This window comes from Falco naumanni, chromosome 2, assembly GCF_017639655.2.
Source record: "Falco naumanni isolate bFalNau1 chromosome 2, bFalNau1.pat, whole genome shotgun sequence".
NCBI lineage: Eukaryota > Metazoa > Chordata > Aves > Falconiformes > Falconidae > Falco > Falco naumanni.
The window spans coordinates 22395070-22421131 of NC_054055.1; the positions used below are offsets into that span (position 1 = coordinate 22395070).

A 26062-nucleotide genomic window follows, 5' to 3' on the forward strand; every position below is an offset into this window, starting at 1 on the left:
TAATTATCTTTAATGATACAAAATTAGGTACTCATTATTTTCTTATAGCTGATTACTCCTCTAAAGCCAGCTTGATGGTTAGGCAATAGTGTACTCCGCTATCTAGACTCAAGTTACAGCTATGTATGTGATACATTGCATATACATTAATTTTCTCACATGCTACTTCTAATTTAGCCTGGGAAAGACTTATTGAAGTAGATGATTATATGTTTACAAGAGAAAGACTTGTGAAAAGTTCATTACCTAAACATGGGTTTATGTCATTAAATCAATGACATACCATCTATCTTACCACCCAAACTGATAAGCCATTCCTGGAATAGTTGTCATGAAGTCAATTAAACACATATTCAAATACAAACAGAAGGGGAATGGTTAAGTAGTATTTTATTCAATACAGCCAAAGTTTAAATGGGTGCTGTTAAACAATCACAGGAATATTTGCCACAGAACATAACAAAACATTACGGCTGCTCCTCCAGGTTTTGTGTTCAGTTCACATTGTACTTAAAGCTCAGTTTCAGATTTCTGAACATTGGTGATGGATGTACATTTGTCTATTTCCAGTCTCTCTTCCCGGAACAACTTTGAGAGTTCAAGCAATATAGCTGCAGCAAGACAAAATGGAGGAAAGAAAAATTCCACATTCTACTCCAGCATCTAGTATAAACACAGCATCTTCCATTTATCTTTCTTGCACTGCAAAGCCAGAGCTGTCTATCTGTCTACCTCCTATTAACCTGCTATTAATGAATCATAATACACTTGATAATTAAAATTTGGTGTTTATAATCCTGGCTATGCAATGGCATGATTTGTGATGCAAGGCTATCGCTCTGCGTTGAAAGCAAGGTATGCAGCTCTCCAGGTCTTCTGGCAGCATTTCAAGAAGTCTTGCTAGAAACAGTTAGCAGACATGCTCTCATGACATGCTCACAGTATATTAACCCTAAAGAGCAAGGAAAAAAACCCCACATAATTTCAAGGCATACAAACAAGCACTAGCTATTTTGCTTATTAAAAGGTCTGAAAGTTTCCCTTTGAAATCACCTATTTTTGGAGTCACTTATATTCTCCTTAGTGGTTACAATTGAGCTTTTAAGGACAGTACTCGCTGCAGTAAGCCTGAGGCTGGTATCAGTGTTTAAAGTTTCCTACCTCTACAGAAGAACAACCGATGCGCTCTCTAGCCCCACTGCCCAGCCCCCTCCCCTGCAAGGACAGAGGTGGGCAGGCACCAGGCAACTTTTTGTCCAGACCACAGCCCCAGGCAGCCAGCCACAGAGGTGGGCACTGCTCTGCGTGGGCAGCAATGGCACAGGCTACAACTTAATGCAGGTTTGCTCCAATATTCCCAAACATCTGCAGCCCCCCATGGCTTTAGTACGATCCTACCAGCTTAACCACATCATCCTAAAACCAGCCCTGCCTGTTATCTGGGTGCACACAAGTCCCCTCCTGAGGCTGAGCTGGGCTGGGATGGCGGTGGCAGGGACACCAGTACCCCACAGAGAGGGTACCACAAGCCCTGTGCAGAAGCACTGCCACATCTTGGGATGCCAGTGAGGCAGCAGCTCCTCCACAGGTCACTGATGACCCACAAAAAAGAATTAATCCAACACAACACCCATCCCGGTGTGCCTCACTGAAATGGATAGTACAGTTTTGTTCGTGTTCACCCACTTCGGAGTTTGAATATTATTTTTTTAAAAGATTTCTAAGATTTATACAGGAGATGCTTGGTTTTGAATGTGAGATAAACCAAACCAAACCACAACAAAAAACCCAACAAAAAAGCAAAGCCATCATCCCAAGCATATCTGAAAGCCATTAATCTTGCTCACACCTGACTGCATCACTAAACCTCTTCTTACAAAGACATGAACATTAAAGAAGACAGTAATATAAGACATTTTCTGATCCCACTATAGGAGGGCTCTCCTTCAGGTCACAGTTTGTCTATTTGACTAAAGATTGCCTTAGTAACAAATTAAAACAATAGCCACTGAATACAGCAGCCTTTCCGCTCACAGGAAAGCTCTTTGGTGTCATAGGTTTAGACTAAAGTTAGTTTCTTAGTCCTTAAAATGAAAATTAAGTAATTTTCACATTGTTTCAGTGAAAACATGACCTCAGCCTGAAGAAAGGCTTCCTCTAAGGACAAGTGCAGCAGAAACCTGGTTTTCATTTTTCACTCCTTCCCAGGAAATACTGTATCTCCTTGCCCACTTGTGCTCCATGTCCTTCTTTCCATTGCTGAGAACCAGAAGATACCATACTTGCAACAGATATTCACAGGAACATGGAAAACACGGACAGCAGGTATGACACCCCCCACCCAAAAAAGGAAATTATATAAATCATCCCTAATATCCATTCTGATTAAACAGTGCTGCTGACAGGTTCCCTTCATAAAGTTTGGTCAATGTGATGGCCCGAGAGGGAAGGGAGAAGGCAGGGTAACAACACATCGGCTGGCTCACCGAGACCTGACCCCACTTGTCTCCAGCTGCTCGTTCTCATTTTTCCAGGATGTCCCCATTACTGCCTAGCCCCAAGAGATCTGCTGTAACCTCTCGAGATCCAGAGCACACTGTAGGTAATACCATGGACAGCAACAGAGCAGCCAGAGGGGCAGAACAAACGGCTGAAGATCACTGTCACCCTGTGAGGATGTGCACTGGGACGGGGATGACTGGCCAAACTCCTCTGCAGCGCATGTGCACATCCTTAAATAGCGGAAAACAATAATTAAGTGTAAAGAGATAAGCAGAGCACCTAAAATACAGTTAAATATTCTAATTACTGCTCTGGGCCAAATTTCACTTTGATTTTTGCAAATTCTGAAAATGGTCTGAAGTCTCTGAAATGTCTGTAGCTTCCACACCCTGTGAGGAAGAGCAGAGCACAGAGCCAAAGCTTTGCCCCAGGAATTTCCAGCTGCTCACCTTTTTTGTTCTCACACTCAAGTGCTCTAAATAAGAAACAGGATAAATATTATCACAGAGTTATTATTTCTGTCATAAATTTTAAGAACTACCTATATGAATAACTGTAAGTCAAAGTTCTTCAGGGACTGCCATAAATCCAAGAGCTGTCCAAGTGCTAGATTTAGTGTTTCAATCATTGAATTAGCTGAAAGAAGTATAAAAATGCATGTACAGAAGGACAGTTCACTGTTAGCTATACACATTTGAACAGATTTCTAGGCAACAGTTTCAACCAGAAAGGAACAACAACTTGGTCCAAGTTATTTAACTCCCATCCATGCTTCCAACGGAGTTTCAGGATTAGCCCTGCCAGGCTGGGTGATGCCTCAAGTCTCTTAAAAGTCTCTTCCCAGAAAGCATCTCCTAAATGATTACAGTTGGCAACAGAAAGCCAAAATAGAGTGTTTTAAAGGTATTTTAAAGTGTTTTTTATCACTTTGTCTACATACACATGGAAGAAAACAAATACGGCGTTTTTACATTTGTCTGCCTCTGCAGCTCACCATCCCAAAATGCTGTAGCATTGCCTCAGCAACCTGTCCCTATCATCACAAACCTCCTCTTTTGGTGACAAAACACTGTCAACCAAGTATATAATTTGAGATGCAAGTAACAACCCTAAGAAAACAAACAGCTGGAGGAAACAAAATTAATCTGCTGCGCAAATTCTCTTGCAGATACGTGAGAGAAAGCCAGAGCACAGATATTAAGTCATAAATATGCATAGGATGCCCCGGAGGAGAAGGCAAGTCCCACCCTTGATTTGCCCCCTGTATAGTTTTGCTCATGTGGCAAAAGGAAGCAAGGATCAATGAGTGCCCTTCCCGGACAGGGGCTGTCCCGGGGTGGGGTGTAGGTGCAGGAGAAAATGGCCCCAGGAGGGCTGAGGCTGCCAGGCATTGTCCCTTCTGCTCTCCTCAGGTCCTTGTCACAGCCAAATGGAGATGGAAGTACCAGTGTACTTCTGGAGTGGCAGAAATGTAAAATACTCCTCTGCTGTGATCCTTTGGGACCACCGTCAGGTGTTACAACTTCCAGGGTATTAGATCAAAACACATATCAGGGACAAAACCATCTTCCGTTTGGTCAAGATGACCACAGAGTAAGTGAGAAGTATTACAGCATAACCTCTGACATTTGCCTTCTCATACAATGAAGAATTGCTGGCTGCCTACAAAGGCATTTTACCCAGTGTGATACGGGGAACGGCCACATTCAGGCTGCCCTCCATGGAGGTCTACTGTGGATTACTGGCTGTACAGGCAGCCAGAATTGTGGCACATCCTGGATTATAAGAAGTCTGAGACATTATTTGCCCTCAAAGTCAACCATCAGGACAACCCCACTAACTGAGGTGACAAACACATCTTTTTCAGTCACCCATGCCACAGATGCAGGGAGATAAGTCTGCTGTGCTTCTGTCTTCTGAAAGGTTTTGGATGCTTCCACCTCTGTTTGGACCTACTAAGAGAAGTTAGAAAAAGGGGCTGGCTCCCTCTAAAATCTGGAGTTGTTTTGTGTTTTGTATTCTTAATGTGGAAAGTTTCAGGCTGGGGAAAAAAAAAAAAAATGAAAAAGAAAAAAGCATCTAGGATTTTAAATCACTTTGCTATTTTTGTCTTGGTGAAAAAATTATGCCACCAGTTTATTATGGTCACACACATCCTTAAGGAACTTATCATCATCACAGCACTAGCAACAGGTATAATGTTTTGAAAGATTGACATTGAAATTCATAATTTTAATTAAGTGTGGAGCACTTTTTTTGGGCCAGGAAAAGACCCCGAAGGATTTTATTTCAGTAGATAGAAACTGCTAATTTACTGTACCAATAATCCAACAGTTTGCAGACAATACTTTCACAGACAGGACCAGATAAGAAGGTAGCACGTTATCTTAATGCACATCTTAAGAAACCAACAGGCTTAAAGCTACACCTGTGTGCTACATTTTTGGCTGCACATCTTCAGCTCTCACTAATGCTCCTAAAATCTACATGACATGCAGTCAAGAAAGGAAAACGCCTCATGTAAGCATGCTCCCTCTGAACTGGAAAGACTGCTCTTTAATGTTCTCCCATCTTTCACAGCCATGCACAGGATAAAAAACTTCTTCATGCTGCTGATTCCCCTCATTCACATTCTCTTTCATGACTTTATTTGTGCAGTCAGTTGCTCACAGATGTGAATAGGAAGGTGGCAGTACAGCCCTGCTTGACCATGCCAAAGATTAGAGAGCAGGAAGGTGAGGCCGTGGAGAGCAGTTTCTCAAGGTGATAGTGCTGGCAGGGGATAGCCACACCTTTTGAAACGGGTAATGTCATGCTGGATCTCATTTTAATCTCACAAACACTATATAAGTGCAAGTAACTGCAATAATTATTATCCTATTATTGTAACTGCTCAAAGGATTTTCTGCTAGTCTCGCATTTAGCATAGCGTATGAAAGACTGACAAAGAAGATGTGATTAAGGTGTGAAGCCCTAGTGCCTGCCAGCTGCACTGAAGTGCAAAAGATTCCCATCATAAACACCAACTAAAAGAATGATTGGCTTTACGGAGCTTTCATCAGGAAATAAAAATACAGGAGTCCTTCAACATCTGTCAGAGACCCAAAGAAGAATGGAGAAAAGCAATCCAATTCATCTGTATAAACTGTCTTTTGTGGTACAACACCACCACCCCTCCCTTCCACTCACTCCCTTAAAATATTGAAGTATTGACCATGATGGAGTCTAAGGCAAGCTGAGGGGAGTAAGACAGAGATGGAAACAGGCAGTTTTTCTGAGATTGTGTAAGGATGTAATTTCTTTTCTGTTCATAACAAAGAAACAAGTATTTTATGCTCTGTCCCTTTCCTTCCTTTCCCTGCAGTAGTTAAGCTGATGATTATTTGTAATCAATACATTATAGGAGGTAACAGCACATGATGAACACAGCAGCCACAGCAGCCTGTCCCTAGGTGTGGGCAGGAAGGGGACAGACAACTCAGCCCCTGGGATACCATCTGCTGCCTCCAGTGCATTAGCGCTTCCCCAGTGGTCCAGACCTCAGGAATCACCCTGTCCACTGCTTCCACTGGTGATGCATCTTGCAGACTGCTCCTATTTTTTCATGAAAACCTGCGGCACGTAACAGTGAAAAGCAGGGAGGGAGAGGAAGATAGCTGATAGAAAAGAACAGAATTTTCCCTCTGTCTCCCTGAACAGTATTTTTTAGTCTTATGCTCTTCCACATCTATTAACTCCTACTGTACTCCACTGGACATGTGGACTAGTCATTACTTCCCCCTCCATACTAAGTTTTCAGCTTAGCACAACCACATGTCCACCTTAAAGTTTTTCAAAGTCATGTCAGCTCACAGCAGCCGTAATCCCTAGTTCACAAGCATCAGCCACTTCCCTGCTCTGTTTTCAGCAGCAGATAATTCCCCATGCAGCAAGCAGTGCTGCACATCAGCCCTTCCTTGCTCTCAGAAACCTCCTTCCTCAACACTGAATAAAGCTGTTTCACAAATACACAGCTCCTGCTGTATCTTGAACCCCTTCTCCCACCCATCTGAGGGTGAAAGGAGGGCAAACAGCAACTTCAGGCACAAGGTCTCGAACTTGTTCCAACTCCTTACTCCAGGCAATCTGTCATATTTGAGCGCAAGGGTCCCTGAAGAACGGGGGCAGACTCACCTCCTACCCGGGCTCCAAATCATCACACACACCACCTGGCTGAACCTTGCCAATGATACGCTGCATACATGCATTTACATTAACTGTGCCTGTTCTTTTTCCAAGTTAGCTATCTGAAAACACATTGTCATTTTCCAGCTGATATTAACAGATGTAAAATAAATCATTTAAGCAAACCATTTAACGGATGGAGTGGTAGTAAACAGAACGCTGCAAGTACAGCTATAATATACCATAATTAATTGCTGAGGTCTTGTGTTGCTACTTCTCCCTGTTTTAATCACCTACGGTATAAGGAAATAAAGGGCTTGTCCTTTTCTTCCTCTTTCCACATATGCTTGCTATTCAGAATAGTGCAACAGATCATCAAAGACAGCTATGGGAACACTTCTTGTATTCCTTTATTCAGGCTTTTGCTTTCTGCAAATATTCTTGTGCATTAAATCTCATTCATCATCATGTTTGTGTTCAGGCTGCCATCTCCTCCAACACACAATGGAGATGAAACCAGGGATTTGCAAAGCTAAATTCGTAACTCGTGGTATCTTAAGCTAACTGCCCAAACCCTCCAGGTGAAAGCAGTAACAGATTCACATCCTCTGTGTCTCATAAAAAGTGAAATATGTGTAACATACATGACCATTAAGTTGTATTTGTAAGTAGACAATTCTGTGAATACAAGTAACGGGGATTACCACACATTTGTTAGCAAAAACATACCTAATGGTCTTTGAACATGTTTACTAAGCTTATATTGCTATTGCTTCAAGCCACACTCCCCACTGTGGGGTAAGGGGATGTTCTTTCTTTGGAAAGGGAAAAAACCCACCATTTGTGTCCACTGGAAGCATTTTTCAAGGAACCTGAAAAAGGCCCCAGTAAGTCCTTACATGTCTTGCCATGGCACAAGCCTTGCTACTAAGGGTGTCCCACACTGTCCCTCTGAGCAGGCAAGACACGGTACCAGCCACCCAGAACAAACCTCAGGGGGGCTCTGGGAGCTGCACAACTGTGACAACTGGATGCAAATCACGCTGATTATGGTATCTCTCTAAATTAAAGATTAACAACAAACCCAGTAAGCATTTTTTTTTCTGCTTGCTTCTTGCTTACTCTGTACGACTCCTACATTCAACACAGATAAAGACAGCGATACATCCAAATGATGTGTTGCTACACGCCAGTTTACCTGTGATTCTTTCAGAGGTAATTCAGCACTGGATTTATTTGGAAAAAAAATTATAGGTTCACTAAAGAAATTAATTGAGGCTGCCTGACTAGCATTTTGTTCGTCAGACCGGGTGTTCAAAATGGTTCCATCCAGCCTAAGAACACTATACTCTGTGAACAATGTTACATGCTACCCACTTTCCCGTTTATTTTGGTGACCTTTACTTTTTCTTCTTTGAAGCACTGATACTTACAGCCATGAGACAACGTTTCATCCCCCAGACTGCTTTCCTATCTTTCCTGTATCATCTGTAAAGACTTATAACCTGGATCACTTCCATATGGCATTACTCCTGACCTGCCAGCCACACACTTTCACAGGGCACACGCAACCCTGCAACAGATGCAGATGTATGTCCTCTTATCCCCTTTTCCTTGGACATTTGCTTGTGCCTCCAGACAGAAATTGCAATTCTTATCAATATTATAATGGATCACTTACAGTATTACCCCATTGCTTTTACCACCCGAGAGAAGCACTGAATAAGGATACTGATATATGAAAAAAAAGAATCTGAGAACCCCCGACCAGCTCTCAACTGGAGGCCACACAAACAGCTAGATAGAGAGAAAGTGTTACCAGGGTGTGCAAACAGCCTCAAGAGCCAGCTTCTTACCTGGCTTGTGCCTTCTACTTGGAGGAGAAGTGAGAAACACTCCCGAGTCAGCCAAGAGCATGTGACTATTGATTTTCAAAGGAAATTATCCTCCCAGCTGCAGTGGTTTTGAAAAGTCCATTCTTAAACACTCTTCTCACTTTAAATGGATGGAAACAACGAAGGCTGGAGGCTGTTATTAGCAAGCCCCATCAGGACAGAACCACATAGAAAACCTGGAGGAAATCACGAATACGAGGTCCTACACGACTCTGCTGAGACTGTGGGTCTATAAAGTCCTGTTCATTTTTCCTCCATCAACTTAGATGAGGAAACAAAGGGCTAAGTGTACTGATGTGCATGTGCTTTTTAAAAAATATTATAGCTTTTTACTCCTGCATTTTACATGAATGTATATGGGCTTGATAAAGTGTTTTTCACTTATACTCAATAATGTTTTCCAGACCTAAAGACAACACCATCCAGACCCATAGCTCACATTAACTAGTAGCGTGAAATATTGCTACTGTACATCAGGAATATTAAAGTAGAGCTGGAAGCTTTCGCAGAGAAAAACGCTGTTTTGTACTCTTCTTGCTCTACAAGAATTTCCTCTCTTGTCTCTGTCTCTACCTTGAATATATATTACACAAATCATTTTACCCACTGAGAAAACAGATCTGAACCTGACACTGAAACAAAAAAAGCCACATGGTATCAGTAAAATCTTTAACAAAAATAAATGAAGTGTAACACATAACTGTGAAAGAAATTAGCAAAACCAGAATATTTTGTACAATAATTCCTAATTATTTTGGATAATGATTTCTTATAGTAACATATGCACCGCCTTTTGCGCTACAATGTGAAAATGTAAATTCCATATCCATTTAGAAACGGATCTGAAAATTGAGGGAAACAAAGCATAAAAGTCTTAATTCTTTTCAGCAATTAACTCTCAGTACCTGTGAAGTTTCCTAAAACACCCGTTTGATGGATATTCATTGCACATACCTGAATTGTATGACAAGGTGATGTGCAAATAAAAATGAAGTTCAAATTTTATGGGTTTAAGAGAGTACTCTGCAAATACATCATAAAAGCAACTGGAAGAGTGTGCATGCAGAAATGGCACCAAATCTATCCCACAGAGGGTCAAACTGTTATGAATAGTTAGAAGCTGGTATGTTTTAAAATCAGCCTCCAAAATGTGTTTAAAGCCTTTCCCCACAAAGAATCTAGTAAATAAGTTGCTGAAAACTTTAACTGCTTTTTGTTTCTCTTGTGCTTTATTTGTATTTACGGAAAAAAACCTGCAGCCACACTCATGTTGTCCATGACTTTAGAATACAGAAAGCTACTGCACAAGACTGAATTTTTCAGGAGCAATGGCTGCATATAAATACAACACCAAAACAACTTGTGGAACATAAGAAAACAGTATCCCAAATGACATTCTTTTAAAATAGCCAATTATGTACCAGGGGTCCAATTTCTAGACTTTACACTTTTTTTTAAATAACAGGAGTTAAGCAACTTAATACTTTTAAAAATTTGAGCTACAAGATGAAGGAATGAGAACCTGTTCACCTCGCAAAAAAAGCTGTTTCTTACTGATCCTTCATTATAACAGGTCCAAGTCTGCAATCCTTGCTCAGGTACAGCTCCTATTTAAATCACCGACAGGTCTGGGGGAAAAACTGCAGACCAAGTGCCAATATTTGCACTGGAATTTGTTAATGTTAGCATAGCTGGACAAAACCCCCCAAGAACAGCAGGTTGTTAATAAGTATCCAGGTATTCCCCCCATGAGTCCAACATAAAGCTCATGTATGATCAGCTCCGAGGAACCTGAAGAAGAGGAAGGATGGGATGGGTCTTTACAGTGCATTGCCAAGACAAAGGTGATGAGTATGTGACACTCTGGTTCCATTTTCTTACCAGAAACCCAAGAAACAGTTGAAATTACTTGAACAAGTCAAGTAGATGCTTCATCAAGACTATGGGGAAAAGAACAGGGAAGAAACAATGTCCTCACAAGGAAGTAACACTACTGAGACAAGACAGTTGACACATTATCACACAGAGACAGATTTTCCAAAGTGCTCAGCAGTAAACAGTTCCCACCAGGAAAGCAGGTGCTGCTGAGTACTCTGGAAAATACTAGAACATCTCTCAGTGCCAAAATGTGAGACAGCCTATTTGAACGTGGGTGTCTGAAAACAGACATGGCTGATACGAATTTTTAATAGTACCCAACCATAATTGCATTGAAAAACAACTGAATCCATATCAGCACTGTTAAAAGCCAGTGAGATCCTTAAAATAAAAAAAAAAAAAACAACAAATAAAACAAAAATAAAAGTTATGTAAGAACCCAAACTAGATAGAGGAAGACAATAAAACTAAGAAAATGGCTAAAAGTAAAACAGCACCAAAACTTCCAAGAAAGATGCTGTGATCAGGTACTTCTGAGCAAGCTTATTTTCCCAAATTCAGAAGAACAATTCTTGACGTACACAGGAATAATTTATCTAGTTTGACTTGGTGTTCCAACACGTAACTTCAGTATAGGTACACCCACCTAAGTTGCAAAAGCAGTCTTGGTGCTGTACTAGGTCAAAAGCTTGGCCTCAAGCCAACTACCTAGACAAATGGAATTCTAGAGAGAAGTCCAATTTTTCCATTTAATTACACTGATTCTTCACTTCTGCACTAGCACAAATTTCACCTCCTTTTACTCAGTTGTATATTAAGGAATAAGAACTATGAGGAAAAATTATTTGGTCCAACACATTTAAATCCAAAGAACTTCACCTGCTCACAATCTGAATTTACACAATTCATAGTAGGATCTAAACCCATTAAGAAATCAAAACAGACGTCTTCCTCTCTCATGAACAAGCAAGTCTCAAAACAATCAAGACTTAAAAATGAAATGCATGAGCTATTTTGACTAACATGCAAACTTAGATTACAATGATAAAGCTGAAGTTAATCAATTTAATTTACTTGTTACAGTGCTTTGTCCTACACAAGTACTGCACTGCATTGGCTCCTGCAGGAGGAATGAAGGAGCACAGTCCTTGTTATTAATATCCTCAAATGAAGATTCAATTATTTCTGTAGCCTATAATAAAGCTCTTGAGTTTACAGTTTCAGCCAGTCCAGTAATGTGCTAGGACAAAAATCCTGGTTTATGCCAGGGAAATGCATGTTCTGAATTTTCACTGAAGAATTCTGACTATATTTCAGCAAAGGCCCATCATTTATTTTCCCAACAATAACCTTGAAAATTAAAACCAGACTCTGATGGATTGGAGCTATTGATGGTTGATTTTCTCTCTGCTGTACAGCTATTTACAAGTATCACATTTAGAGCCATGAAACTCTTCGAATACAGATCTGCTTATATCTTAAGAACATACAGAATCCTTCTTACAGCAAATGACACCCAAGTACACACATAATCTTTGACTCAATCGGCAAGTGCTAATAATAGAAATTTTAAGAGGACTTGTTTTCAATAATTGGAGTCTAGCTTGAGACAAACTCCATGTATTAAAGCAAAACACTCACCTCAAATGGTTGTGGGGTTTGTTTTTTTTTTTAATCGATCCTATTTTAGAAGGGTACAATTTAATCCAGTTCCATTTTTTTTAGCAAACTGGCACACTATTTGCTTTTGCAGCTCAAACCTGACCGTATGGTACGCCTTTATGGTAACTCTCAATATACTCCAAACTGCATCCTTGGGAATACTGTACTGCTCTTGACAGGAAAATACCATTCAGCTGTATGAAACCTCACTTTCTAAATAAAGAACACCATGGTTTTAAATGACACTGATTATTAAACTAAGGTTGCACTCCCATTGCCAAATTGAGTTGTAATTATGAAGCAGAATTAATAACCAAATTTAATGAAAATCCCATTATGATGCAGCTTAACAAATCAAAGCTGAAACTGCTGTAAGTAAAATGACAGACAGTCACAATATAAAGGCAATACTACATTTAAGTCTATTTCCTCAGCTTTCTCAGAAGAAAAGTTAACTCCAAAATGCCATTGCCTCTCCCCCTACTAGCAAGCACAAACCTAGAGACAGACCCACAGAAGAGAGTAAAGCGACGAGGGAGGTTCCTGTCTGGCCTCAGGGCTGCATTTGACCTTGGTGGATCTCACCCAGGAACTGCATTCATACTGGTGAGGCAGAATCAGGCCCTCCAATGTCAGGTCATCGATCCTGCATTAGTCCGGAGGGCACGAAAGTCAAAGAGACTACCTCTTGGGAAAAGAGGGAAGTTATTCCAAGATAAAAGATTTTTAATTCCAGTGGGTTTTTCTTCTTCTGATCCATGTAGTATATCATAAAGAAAGTTGTATTTTTGGGGGGTTGCATCTACTGGGATTAAAATATTGAATCGTGCCACAGATGAAACAAGAGAAATGTCTGATCTACCCCAAATTATTAGGAATTGCCCCAATACTTATTAGGAATATATTCATCCCAGAATACACATGAAGTCAAGCAGACTCAAAGGGAAAAGCTTTACTTTTACTATGAAACACTGATGAAAGCCTTGAACCAATTTCTTTTTTTCCCTCCATTTAGCCTACTCCTGTACAAGAACTGCAATACTGGTAATACATTAAGGATTTTTGAAACTTCAACACAAGAATTCTTAACCACAAGATAAGAGCTGGAAGGCAGATGGTTCTTTGCAAAATTAGAGAGCTGCCTCTCAAAAGTATGCAAGCAGGTTTAATGTTGGCTGCATTGCTGAGATACAGTAATGTAATATAGATGGTGCACGGAGAGAAGAAAATTATTTTGAATTCAGGTAAAGAATAAATACATATAATCCTCTCCAAAAATCAGTGCATTGCTCCAACATCTGAATTCAAGCTGAAGGTAGATTTCTAATCACAGGAATTTCCTGCTTATAAGGTGCAAACCAATGTATGCTAATAGTCAAACATTTCAGCTCTGGTGTATTGTGTTCTGATGAGTAAGAATCTTGTACTATTCATGTTTTGCAATAATTTCAGCTCTCTGTCAGTAAGAGAGATTCTCTGAATAATGTATGTAGTGCAAAAGAAATGAACAGAGTTTAAATAAAACATGCAAATGGGAAGGGGAAAGAAAGCGGACTACCTCCAAACTGATATAGATCAGATCAATTTTGCTAACCTGAAACAGAGTATATCTGCTTAAGCAACCTGCTTCAGATGCATTCATAATCAGAATAAAAATACCAATGTTCTGGGCCTGTTAAAAAAAAAAAAAAAAAAAAAAGGGCATATATAACCATTAGAAGATAGACACTAAATTGAATACACAAAATTATTCTAGTTCCAAAAGTACTCCTGAGTGAATATTTGGATACGTGTTTTTATTGAGTGAAAAGAAAAGAATATGCAAGTCTTTCCAGCGTTGCAGTGCGTTACCTGCTAATATGCATAATCCTTTGAAACAGTCCATTTACTGTCCCTAACACATGCGGTGGGCCAGGCCCTGAATCTCCACAAGTAACCTCTGCAGCAGAGGGAAACAGAAATAGAGGCAACTGGTCATGTCTCAGAGCTTTACGCTTGAACTCACATGAATATTCATTGCAGTCCAGCAGCTCCAAGGCTTTTGTACTGTATATTTGGGGACGTGTGCGCCGAGTGATTTCTACACAAATAGCAAGATCCAAAGCCGCTGTTTCACAGCAGTTCAGCAAAGAGTTATCATTTCATATTGCCGTGAAATCACTTAATTCAGAGCTGATGGTGGGGGTTCTTTAATTAGGTTAGAAAATCTCACACATCTGCGCTTCAGAAGCCTCTGTCAAGCCAGCAAATTCAATCACATGGAAGCCGGTGTCCTCCAGCTATCAGACAATTGATTTTTGCAGGATTCTGCTCATATTTAGCTTAAGGGACATGTGATATGTGCATTCAGTTGACAGTCAGTTTGCCTACATTTCATTATGAGAAGATTTGTTGTTTAAAAAATATTCTTCAGTATTAAAATGTTTAAAAAAAGAAGCAGCAGTCAGAAAATTAGCTCAAGACTGCAAAACGTGAAGCAAACACAAACTTAAACTAATACAAAAATACATGTTGGTTTAAGTGGGAAGTACAGACCTAAATAAGGCCTGTAGGATTCGGCCTATTTAATACAGGCACATACAGAATTATACGAACATACAGTTTTACTTTCCCCCTCTTTCTTTGCCTCACCTCATACTGTAAAGATTCATCATCAGAGTCATTAAACTCTTTGGAACTGAACCCGGGTTTAGTTAAAAACAAACAAACAAAAAAAAAACAAACCACCAAGAAACACACACAAACGATCAGGTTATGAATCCCTATCTCTATAAATGGCAGCAAACATAAGGTAACAGGTCTTCCTCAGTTAAAACAATGCAAGGTAAACATAACCTAAGGTGGCTGCAATGAGAGAGGAGAATCTGCTGCAAATAGTCTAAAATGAGGAAAGTTTTGAGCAAACCCTTTTTGAATCTATGGTGTTAGCCTTACATAGAGAAGTGGTTCAATTTTAGACAATTTTAAATTTATGCAAATCAGAATTAATTCACTAATGCTGGAACGGAAATACTGTGCAATACCCTTAATCCAAAAAGTAACAATAGCCTCGGAAATTATTTGGCAGAACTGGATGCGTAGGCAGAATCTAAAATAATTGACTTCACCTAAAATTACTGATTTCAATATACAACAATTTTAGTCCCCTCCTCTTTCACTAAAAATGAAAGTTTAAAAAAGCTACTGTGTCATTTGTCTTCATGGAATATATAATCAGCGCCTGCAAAAGTTAACATGCATTGTAGTATTTTCTGAATGAACTGCACCTGCATAGATCTGATTCCTTCCAGTTTCAAAGCACCTTTTGAAATGTTTTCTCCTTATGGAATTTGGTAATGATTTTCATGCTAACACAACTAATACATTACTTAATATAGAATTCACACTTAATGGGACATCAATCTTTCCTGTATAAATGAATGGAGCCATTTTGGCAGCTCAGAAGCTTTTCCTGTTAAATAAGGTGGCAAGGTCATCTGAAACTTGAAGTACCAAAGACTTGTAGAATAAATTATACATGAGAACTGCACAGTACATTGGATGTTTACATATTAGAAGTGCCACAGAGATGGTTGTGAGAAAGTGGAGAGAAACATGGTACGTATTTTAAAGGCACAATGAACACTGAGACCTTCAGTATGTTTCTATTTTAAACTTGCTCAGCGATGTGGCTTAGGGTGTCTGCTTCCACAGGCAATTCACTCTTGAATGAAAAGGAGGGATTTGAAAACTTAAAAGCCACAGAGGAGAGGCCTATAGAGTCCTGAAACATGACCACCAAAGTAGTAATACCACCACAGTTTTCAGCTTTGCCACACTAGCTCCCACTGTCTTACATAATAACATGAATTCCTTTTCATAAGCCAGACATACATGAAGATAAATAGAAATAATGCTTTGCTACTCTCAGAGATTAAGCAATATCCAACATGTGTTCTAACCACTGCTAAAGACCTGAGGTGATTTAAACATAGGAAGTTCAGCTAATTATACTTAGGTTTGTGTGGTTTTTTTTAAAAAAAGTAAATGTTATCTCATTTGGTAAGGGCATTTATTTTTCTGCTTTCCTCTCATGGTGTGTGTTTGCAGGTGTGTGTGTGTATAAAATATATAGTGGGAAGAGAATATTTGTTCCAGTTGAGGTGGTCTGTGAAATCAACTAGATCAGATACTAACTTGATTTGGCACCAATATATGGATGCATAGAGACATATCCACAGGATGTATGCATTACGAGATGGTAAGAGACATTTACAACCTAGAATATAAGAGCAGGGCTGCCTCAAGTGACATCACCAGATCAACTGCAGCGTCAACCAACTCAGATATATTATCCTGCACACCACTGCTTCCCTGTCTCCTTTCCAGCCATTAGAAAAGCATTTGTAAGCACAAATATTATCGTACATTTTCAAATACATGCAAGACACGCCACACGCAAAAGCAAACAAGAGTAACTGTGGGGTTTATGAACTGAGCGAGACATTCATAATTTTTCTTTACAACAAAATTCATCTCCATAGAAACCAGGAAGCAAGAAACTACAGTAATAACACTAAAGTAAATGTCACATCAGGTTAGTCAGCAGAAGGCAGGAGAAGGGATTTTGCTCCAGTTAGAAACTAACAAGGATTGCTGCCCCTTTTGCATTTCTGCAAACAGTGTCTATACTGAAGACAGACTTACTGATGTGTTTGCAATGCAAGGTAATGATGTGGTTTCCAGTTATTTCCAGTGAAATTTACGTGTAAGGTGGTCAGATCAATGGCATGTTTACTTACAGGCATTTGTTACAGCGAAGCTGTTAGCTGTTTCAATGTTGTCTACATGAGGAACCAAATTAAAAGGTGCTTCGGATGCATTGGGGCTGGTGTTATGAAGAAAAATTGCTAATCGAAAAGCAGTATATTCCTGATCTGTGTTCCTGATGAAGAGACCACCTACAAAAAAGCAGAAAAAAAAAAGCAAAAAAAACAAAGGAAGCAGGGTGAATTATTTGCAAGCTACTTACTATCTTGTAACAGCAACTGTCTCCCAATGCTCACAGTATGGCAAGTCCTGAGACTTTAATGGATAAGGAACTATTCATATTCATAATCACAACCGCTGCCTTTAAATCACTGTCCTCAATCGATTTTAACCTCCCCCTGATGCATTCATGCTTCTTTTCTGACTTCTCAGTTTCCAGCCTTCATACATAAATACCCAGATTTGTCATGATTACAGTGACCTTTTAAAGTGTTTAGCCTCCATCTCCCTGATACCGAACACACTGGTAAATCAGCTACTCAACAGCCTCTTACGTTAAGTGGCGGGCTGATTAAAGGGAACGATGCTTTCTGGATTAAAAAAAAAAAAAGAAAACACCAAGTCAGTGTAGGATAATCTGCACTGAACGGGAATATAATGAACTTTGCTCCTCTGCAGCCATGTGCAGGCAGGGAGCAGCTCAGCTTTATTAGCAGCATCTTTACAAGTCCACGAGAAATGATGCAGTGATGGAGCTGAGCTGGAAAGCATTCAGATAGCTGCGTCCCATCCGAAACACGTCCGAAGGGAGGGAAGCAGGAGGCTACCGGAAAGGGGTGAGGATGGGGCACTGGACTACAGGGACAGACCTACAAAATCCTAAACTTTCCAACTACGAGAAGGAAAAGAGCAGTGTTGCCTTTTACCCCCACCCCTGCCAGTTACCGCAACCTCGAGTGCACATAACTCGCCATCCCTCTGGGAGCCAGAGAGAAGCTGGGGATGTCGGAGGGGGCTGAGGCAGCCAAGGGGCATCAGACCCGAGCCTCTTCCTCCCCTACCGACCCTGCACTCCCTGGAGCTGGAACGAGTTCTGCAAAAGACAAGCACCCTCCCTGCCGCACGCGAATGCACGCACACACACATATACACACACATATACACACACACACACACCGGCACACATACACAAATACACGCGGATTTTTCGTGAAGGCAGGGAGATGGGATGGTGTTGGTGGAGAAATCTGCAAACGCCTTCAGAAGCCTCCTTTCAAACTCACTTTGAACCCCTGGACGCACGCACACAGCCCAATGCAGCGCTTACCTATTTGCACACTGCTAGGAAAAGCTCCCATTGCTAGTCCCCAAAAGCCAGAAAACAACAAGACAAGCTGTCTGCAAATTATCCTCATCTTCTCTTTTGCCTCTCTGTCTCGCCTTCTCCCGCTCGCTCGCTAGATGCTGCTCAGAGAGGCATTGAGGACGAGGTGGCTACAAACAAAAACCAAGAATTAAAAAAAAAAAAAAAAAGGAAGGAGGAGAAAAAGAGAGATTTCCTCCTTTCTTTTTCTTTTCTTTTTTTTTTTTTCTTTTCTTTTTTTGTTTGGTTTTAGTATCTGTTTGCTATTCTCTCCCGCTCGCTCTCTGCCTCTCTCGCGGTCGCCGCTGCCGTTTCAGCAAGCCATCCCGCCGCGCCGGATTTTTCCCGCAGTCTCCATCGCCGGGGAGCGGTTTCTGTCCGGCTGCAAATGTTGCACATGCAGAAGATGGTGGTGAGTTTGGCGGCGGGGGGGAGCGTCTAGTGGCGGCGCGGCGCGGCGCGGGCGGACATGCGCCGTGCGCCCCCCCACCACCTGCACCGCCGCGGGCGGGGGGCCGGCGCGCGCGTCCGGCTCCGCGCCGCCCCGCGGACCCGCCCGCGGACCCGCCGCGCACTGCAGCGCCGGCGGTCGCGGCCAGGGTGAAAGGGCCGGTGGTTTTGCTTGGGTTTTGGTTTGGGGTGGGTGTTTTGGTTTTTTGGGTTTTTTTTTTTTTTTTTTTTTTTTTCTGCCGCTCGCACATCCGCGGGCGCGCAGCGGCGCGGAAGTTTGTGCGGCGGGCTTAGGGCGAGAGGGGCCAGGCGAGGTCAGTGCCCCGGGCTCTGCGCGGGAGGCGCGGCCGCTGCAGCCCATCGCTCGCGCTATTAAGTACCAATTATTATTAATGAAGGTGGCAGGGCGTATGTGCGTGTGCTGAGCTGCTGCGGAGCTGCGGGACGCGGCTGGGCGGGCCTGGCACCCCCCGCCCCCGGGGGGCGCTCCGACTGACGGGCAGGGCGGGGGGCTCTGCGCCCCGCGCGCTCCGCTCCGCTCCGCTCGGCACGGCAGGAGCGGGACCCCCTCCGCGCTGCCGGGGTTTGCGGCAGAGGATGGAGCAGAGGGACGCGAGCAGGGAAGCCAGCGCTCAGCGCTGGTGGGCACTCATGCCAAAAGGAGAGAGAGCGAGTGAAAACTTCGCTGCTCCTATGCCGATGCCTTTTCTCTGGTTTTTTTTTTTTTCTTTTTTCCCTTTTTTTTTTTTTTTTTTAGGTGGAAAAAAAATGGATTATTTTTGTGCCTAGACCCTTTTTGGTACCTTCGGATTTTTATTTCCAAGCCTTGGAAGATCCCCAGAGCAGCTGCCAGAAGTCTGGGGATATTGCAGTTAATAATTAAAAGATATATATAATAAATGGTAGGTAATGAAATCATCCAACAGTAGCTGTATGTCAGAGAAGGGAGCTTCTAGTTTTTCGTGTGGCTTTGCAGAGAGAATTCTGTCAGTCACAGGGAATGACTGGAGCTCCAATAACTTAATTCTAAAATGTTAATTGGTAACATGAAAGAATATTGAATTTTAAGGTGAACTTTGTGGCTCTGTGTTCAAACACACACATTTGCTCCAAGGCCACAGTTTTGCCTGCTTTCACTCGGGTTTACTTTCTTAGTTTATTACTGCATCCCGTGTCCCCAACCTCTCCTGTTTTGGGGTGAGACACCCCCTTTACTTGCTGCAGAGGGTGACAGTGATTTCTGAAACATGATTGTGAGCTTCTTGGCATCAACCACATACCTGGAAGAGCAAGCAAAGCACACTGAAAGCAGATAGATAGATATAAAAATAAAAATTAATCTGCATGGGCATGTGCAATGGTGTGCATAACTGTGTGTGTTCGGGAGACTCTGGAGTTCCTGTAAATAAATTACTCCTTGAGAGATTTCTTGGCAGATCAATGGCAAACGGACTTCACCTGCATTTCAGAATACTCATTCCTTTATTTTTCAGTAAGTCTTCTGCTTCCCTTTACTTTCCCTCCACGTATTCCCATCATTCCTCTGAATCTGCAGGCTTGTGCTTCCCATTATTTACCCATGCCTTTTTGTGACCTCTGCTTTTGCTTTTGTTTGTCTTTCTTTTCTTCTTCCTTGCCTTGCCTCCTTATCTCCCTAAATTCTCCCCACAATTTGGTTCCTCCTTTCTTCCATCCTTTAGCATTTAAGTTTTTGACTTCGTAAATCCAAGTAAAAAGTAATGACAATGGAAGAATATTTCCATTCCACAATGGCTGGCTGGTTCTTCACCACTAGGAGTAAGTGAACTTGGAAACGGGTAAAATGTTTAGTTAATTTGATGACACATACTCATGTGAATTCATGCCAAATATATGTATAAGATTAGGATTTTAGACATATGTCCATTATAGTGGCACAGCAAGTTACTGCCTACTGACTGAGCTGAGGAATAAGCTTTGATCTTTTTCAAATATAATGGTAGCATGTTAATTTAAATTTAATTTGAGAGTCCACAAGAAACCATGTCATGCAGTGGTCTAATCTGATCTGACCAAGAGTCTCACCCAGCAGTTCCTACATCAAGTCTGTAATTTCTTCGGAGTTTGAACATGCATTTCAGTGAAACATCCAATCTTGATTTAAAGACTTCAAGAGACAGGAAATCCATCACTTTCCTGGGTGAGTTTCTCCAGTTCTTACCTCTCTAATTTGTTAAAACCTGCATTTGTCTTGCTTTGGTTTCTGAGGTTGACTATCAGAGATGTACCCGGTATTCCCTGTAATGGTATCACTCGGTGCTCTTCCCAGAAATAATCCCATCCTCTACTTGATACTCCCCTGCTCAGACATCTCAGGATCATTTCTGTAGCTATGGAAAGCGGAGGCAAGAAGTGGGAAGAGGCTGCAATATCAATTGTTTAAAAGGCACAAGAGTAAAAGAAAAGAGTTGCAGTGTCAAAGGGGAAAAATCCCACTTTGCTAAGTTTTGAGAAGTGAATGGCAGATGACGGGGTAATTGATGGCAAATTATATCTTACAGAAAAACCAGAACAGGAAAAGTAACAGGGATGTAATCAATATTAAATTTGGAAGGGAAGGAAGGTAAGTAAAGATTTTAGTTTCAGTGCTGTTCTGGTGGGTTAACCTCGTCTGACTGCTGGGTGCCCACCGAGCTGTTCTCTCACTCCCAACAGGACAATGGGAGAAAAAAAGCTCATGGGTCATGATAAAGATGGGGAGATCCCTCACCAATTACTATCACAGGAAAAACAGGCTCAACTTAGGGAAAATTAATTTGATTTATTGATAATTAAGGATAGAGTAGGATGGTGAGAAACAAAACCAAAACTATCAACAACACACACACACACACACACCCCGCTCTTACCAGGCTAAACTTCACACCTTCTTTCACGACTCTTCTCCCTCCTCCCCTCCTGCAGTGCAAGAGGATGAGGAATGGGAGTTCTGGTCGTCTCTGCTGCTCCTTTCTCCTTATGCTTTTCCCCTGCTCCAGCGTGGGTCCTTACCATGGGGTACTTTCAGGAACAGACTACTCCAGCGTAGGCTTTCCATGGGCTGCAGTTCCTGACAAAATCTGCTCCTGCGTGGGCTCTTCTCCGCAGGACACAGCTCCTGCCAGAAACCTGCTCCAGCACGGGCACTCCACACAGGCTGCAGCTTCCTTCAGGCATCTCCACCTGCTGCAGTGTGCAGTTGTTCACAGGCTGCGGTGTTAGTATCTGCTCCACCATGGTCTTCTGCATGGGCTGCAGGGGAATCTCTGCTGCAGTACTTGGAGCACCCTTCCCCTCCTTCTCCACTGACCTGAGTGTCTGCAGAGCTGTTTCTTTCCTGTTTTTCTCAATCCTCTCTCACGCAGCTTATGTGAGCGTTATTTACCCTTTCTTAAAGGGGTTATCATGGAGGCACCACCAGCATCACTTGATGGGCTCAGCTTTGGGCAGCAATGGGTCTGTTTTGGAGCCAGATGAAATGCTCTGTCCCACACGGTGGCAGCTGCTGGTGTCCTCACAGACAGATGCCACCCTTGCAGTGCCCCCCCTGTCCTTGCCACACAAACCCCATACAGCTGTACACTGCCAAGCAAGAGGAGACTGGCGGGAGAGGTTTTGTGTTTTCCTGGTGGCTGCTGGAGAGGTGCTGCATGAACGCACTTCTGAACTGGGGTCTCTGCCCTCCCCCCAGCCCAGTTCCTCTCAGGCAGACTGTGAAGGTTGTGGTAGGTGATGATGTGAAGGAGGGACAGATCTCCAAGTTCCGCAAAGAATTATTGTAGAAATTAAGAAAATACTGAAAAATGTTTTATTGAATGTATAAGGTGTATGGCGGGGATAGACTAGAGGGGGTCTGGAGAGAGACTGCTGGTTGTTGGTGCCGAATGCCTGCTTTGCCTTAGGGCATGTAACAGCTGCTGTTGGTCTTGCCTGGAGGCCACTGCTACAGAAGACTTTAGAGCAGCAGCTGAGAGGCTGACTATCTGCTGCAGCACCTGAATGAATCCTACTGCAGAAGATGCATTAATATGATGTTTTTTCCCCTCTGGCAAGGATTGGAAACCTTTGGCTATTTTCTTGATCAGATAGTCTTGTGCTTGGACTAAATGCATTTATGAAAAGAGCCTGCAGGAACTGGAGGAATATGAGAAGATCTGTGCTAGAGAAGAAATGAAGACTGTGTGTTAGCGAGGAGGAAAGAAACTGCAGGGAAGATACCAGGGGCATTCACCTTACAGGAATCCCAGAGGAAAAGCCGGAGATGAAGGAGACAGACACTGTGCACTGTGGACATAGTTTGTGATGCATTTGTAGTGATAAACATCCACATGCTGAAGTAGCAACTTTGATTCATATTTATATGTTCTTGCATCCAAGATGCAAATCCCAGCTACAAAGTCTATTAAAAAGGCATGTCATTATGTGTCTGGAGACATGTAACACTGCAAGGGAGAAGAGGACTTGACTGAGAAAGGGGGAAAGTGAAGCTGTGCTTGCTAATTACCAAGGATAGCTGAAGACAATTGAGTACAGAGTTTGCAGGTGCACCAGGGCAGTGACAGCATGAGACAACACCCTGACCCTGGCTTGTGTGCCAGTGCTACTAAATGAGCTCCTTCAGAGTAGTCCAATGTCTGCGCCACAAAGGCTCCCCATGGCACAACCATCTGGGCACAAAGTTGCATCCCAAAACTGGATTCAGCATTTAGTCTTGCTTCAGGTGCAGTTCTCATTGCAGCTTTCACTGTGTGGTCACTGAAAGTGCTTCAGCAATAAATACATGATGGAAAAAAACAATTGACTCAACACCCTGTCCTTTCTTAGTCCTTTCTTGCCTTATGAAAGGCTGTAGCTCACATATCTGTCAGATAGATCCATTAGACTGTAAACTCTGGGACAAGGCTATGTCTTTTGTGAAGTGCTTAGCACTTCTGGGCAATAAAAAGTAAATAAAATACAAACCATTTATGTAGAATCTTTTACACTCCACCCTTTGGCATGGTTTCACATCACCTTTTGAAGTGATACCAGCAGTACTGGCCAGATTAGCAGTGCACCAGAGCAAGATACAGTGTCCTTTCAATAGCAGAACTCATTTTCAGGAAATTGCTTTATAGTGTTTTCTCGCATTTTCATTCTTACTGACTTATTTTTCATTCATGTAAATTTTGGGGTAGACAGAACAGGCAATTATTTATTTTTAATAGTACTTCTCATTAAGAGTATTACATTGATACTGAAACAACTGTAAGACAATGCACTTGTCTTTGAATTTGTTCATCCACTGGTCCCACTCCTTTCCACCATGCTGTATGCTAAGATCATTCTTTACAAACTTAACAACCTTAAGAAATTAAAGTGATATGGTAAGAGACCTTGACCATGAAAGGAGAGGTTGTTGCGGTCATCCTGCAGAGAGCAGAAAATCCTGATTATACTTTAAATCATGCTGATACCAGTTAGGATTATTTCAGTTTGAGAAAAATGTCATAACACTGATACAATTAAGAACTGCCATATTAAGTTAGACTTAATATCCATTTAGAACAGTATCCTATGTCTAACATTAACTGATAGAGGTTTATTAGGGAAGAGTATGAGAAGCTGAGCAGTCCTTTATTTAAACTTGAAGGGACTTTGGAGATGTTCTTCCTTGCTGAGTGTTCTCAACCGCTGACAGCCAGGGCCTTAAGGTTTATAAACTGAAGATTTCATAGAGATCTTTGTTTTGAAGAGTTGCCTACAGTTGTTATTTCCATATATTTACTTCCAGTGTCCACAGCATCCTATGCAAATAAGCTTTATAATCCCATTCTAAGAAAGTAGTTTATTTGTTTTATTTTAAACCTTATTTTATATTGACCATTCCCTGGCACTCCTCTAAGAAAAAAAGAGGTCAAAATTGCTTACCATGCCATATCACCCATAGTTTTGTGTACATTCATAATAACACCCTTCAGTAACCTTTTCACTCACCTCCATCTGCTCGGTGCTTCTGTATTCTATAGTCTATACTATGTATCAGTCCTCCTTGCCGCTATTCTCTCTGCTGCTTCTTACGGCTTTCTGAAAGATAGGACACATTTTTTCAGGTGTAAAACTGGTTTCTCTTTTACTCATTTCCTTTCCTAATCATTCCTGAAATGACATTTCCTTCTGAGCATGCAGACAGTGTTTTCAGGAAACTATCCACAAAGACTCAAGATCTCTTTCCTGAATGGTAACATCTAATTGAGAGCTATTTAGAGCTATACACACATTGTGTATATATAGTTAAGGTTATTTTTCCCATGTGCACCGCTTTGCATTTTTTTGATATGGAATTTCATCTGCCATTTTATTGCTCAAACAATTAGTATTGTTGGATTCTTCTGCAGTATTTCCCAGACAGCTTAGGTCTCTGAGAATTGATACAGGAGCAAAATTGGAATCTATGCCCTTTAAATTCGATCTCATCTTCGTTACATTTTTAATGGTGTAATAGGTTTCTTCTGACCCAGATTTATAACCTGGGCTGCATCATGGGATGTACCTGTGAAAGTATAAGTTTGAAGCAATGTTTCTTTCCTAAGCACAGCTTATTGCAGTAGTAAATGCCAGACAATTCTGAAGGATGGGGCAATTTCCTCATCAATTAGAGGTGTGTGTGTGGGGAAAATGCACCAACTTAAATGCACTGCACCTGAGCCCATCTGGTCCTGTTTATACAGAGAAAAAATACCAACTTTTGCTAATGCTGGCTTCTGCCCATCACTTATAACCATTCCTGAATTTGAAGTGAATTTGAAGCTTGTCTTCTAGGTACTGTAAGAGTTAGACCAACTGTCAGTATGTTTACATGAAATAGTGTTTAAAATAAGTGTACTTCATTCCCATTTTTATACTTACTCATTCGAGTACTTTTCTGAAGTAGCAAAGGAAGGGTTCCACTGGGTATATTTGAGATGTCTGGCTGGTAATCACCCACACTGCTGAGTCTGGCCAACTGGTCATTCCCTGAAAGGGAGGGTACAGGTTAAGAAGGGCTAATCACCCATAAGTCCCTCTACTATGGACTGGAGGCATGCGTATGTGCTTTCTGAATCCTGCACTACTTTAAAAATTGCCTTTTTAAACTGGGAGAAGGATGTTGATTCTACATCTTATAAGCAAACAATAACCACAGTAACACTACCACCTCCCCCCGCAGTTGAAAACTTTGTGGTGAAACTGAATTCAGTGTGGAATAAGATGGGAAGAAACCAGAAGAAAATCATTAGGACACAGAAACTCAACTTAGATAATGAAAGATATTTAGAATGTGAATTATTAAGAATAAAAATTGTTTTCCCCTATACGAAAAAGGTGGTTTCTTTGGGTTCTGGTGAGGGGAAAAACTAAA

The 26062-nt window shown here is 41.6% G+C and overlaps 1 protein-coding gene across 3 annotated transcripts in view; it reads right to left on the minus strand.

Moving 5' to 3' along the window:
- GRIA4 (glutamate ionotropic receptor AMPA type subunit 4) overlaps positions 1 to 18351 on the minus strand; it is a 239788-nt gene extending 221437 nt beyond the window's left edge. For all 3 annotated transcript variants that reach the window (XM_040584230.1, XM_040584229.1, XM_040584231.1), the window contains exons 1-2: positions 18178 to 18351; positions 16883 to 17041 (exon numbers count right to left, since the gene is read on the minus strand). In XM_040584230.1, the coding sequence (XP_040440164.1) occupies positions 16883 to 17041; positions 18178 to 18265 (247 nt within the window). In that variant the 5' untranslated portion in view covers positions 18266 to 18351. The remainder of the gene's footprint in view (positions 1 to 16882; positions 17042 to 18177) is intronic.
- Between the last annotated feature and the right edge of the window lie 7711 nt (positions 18352 to 26062).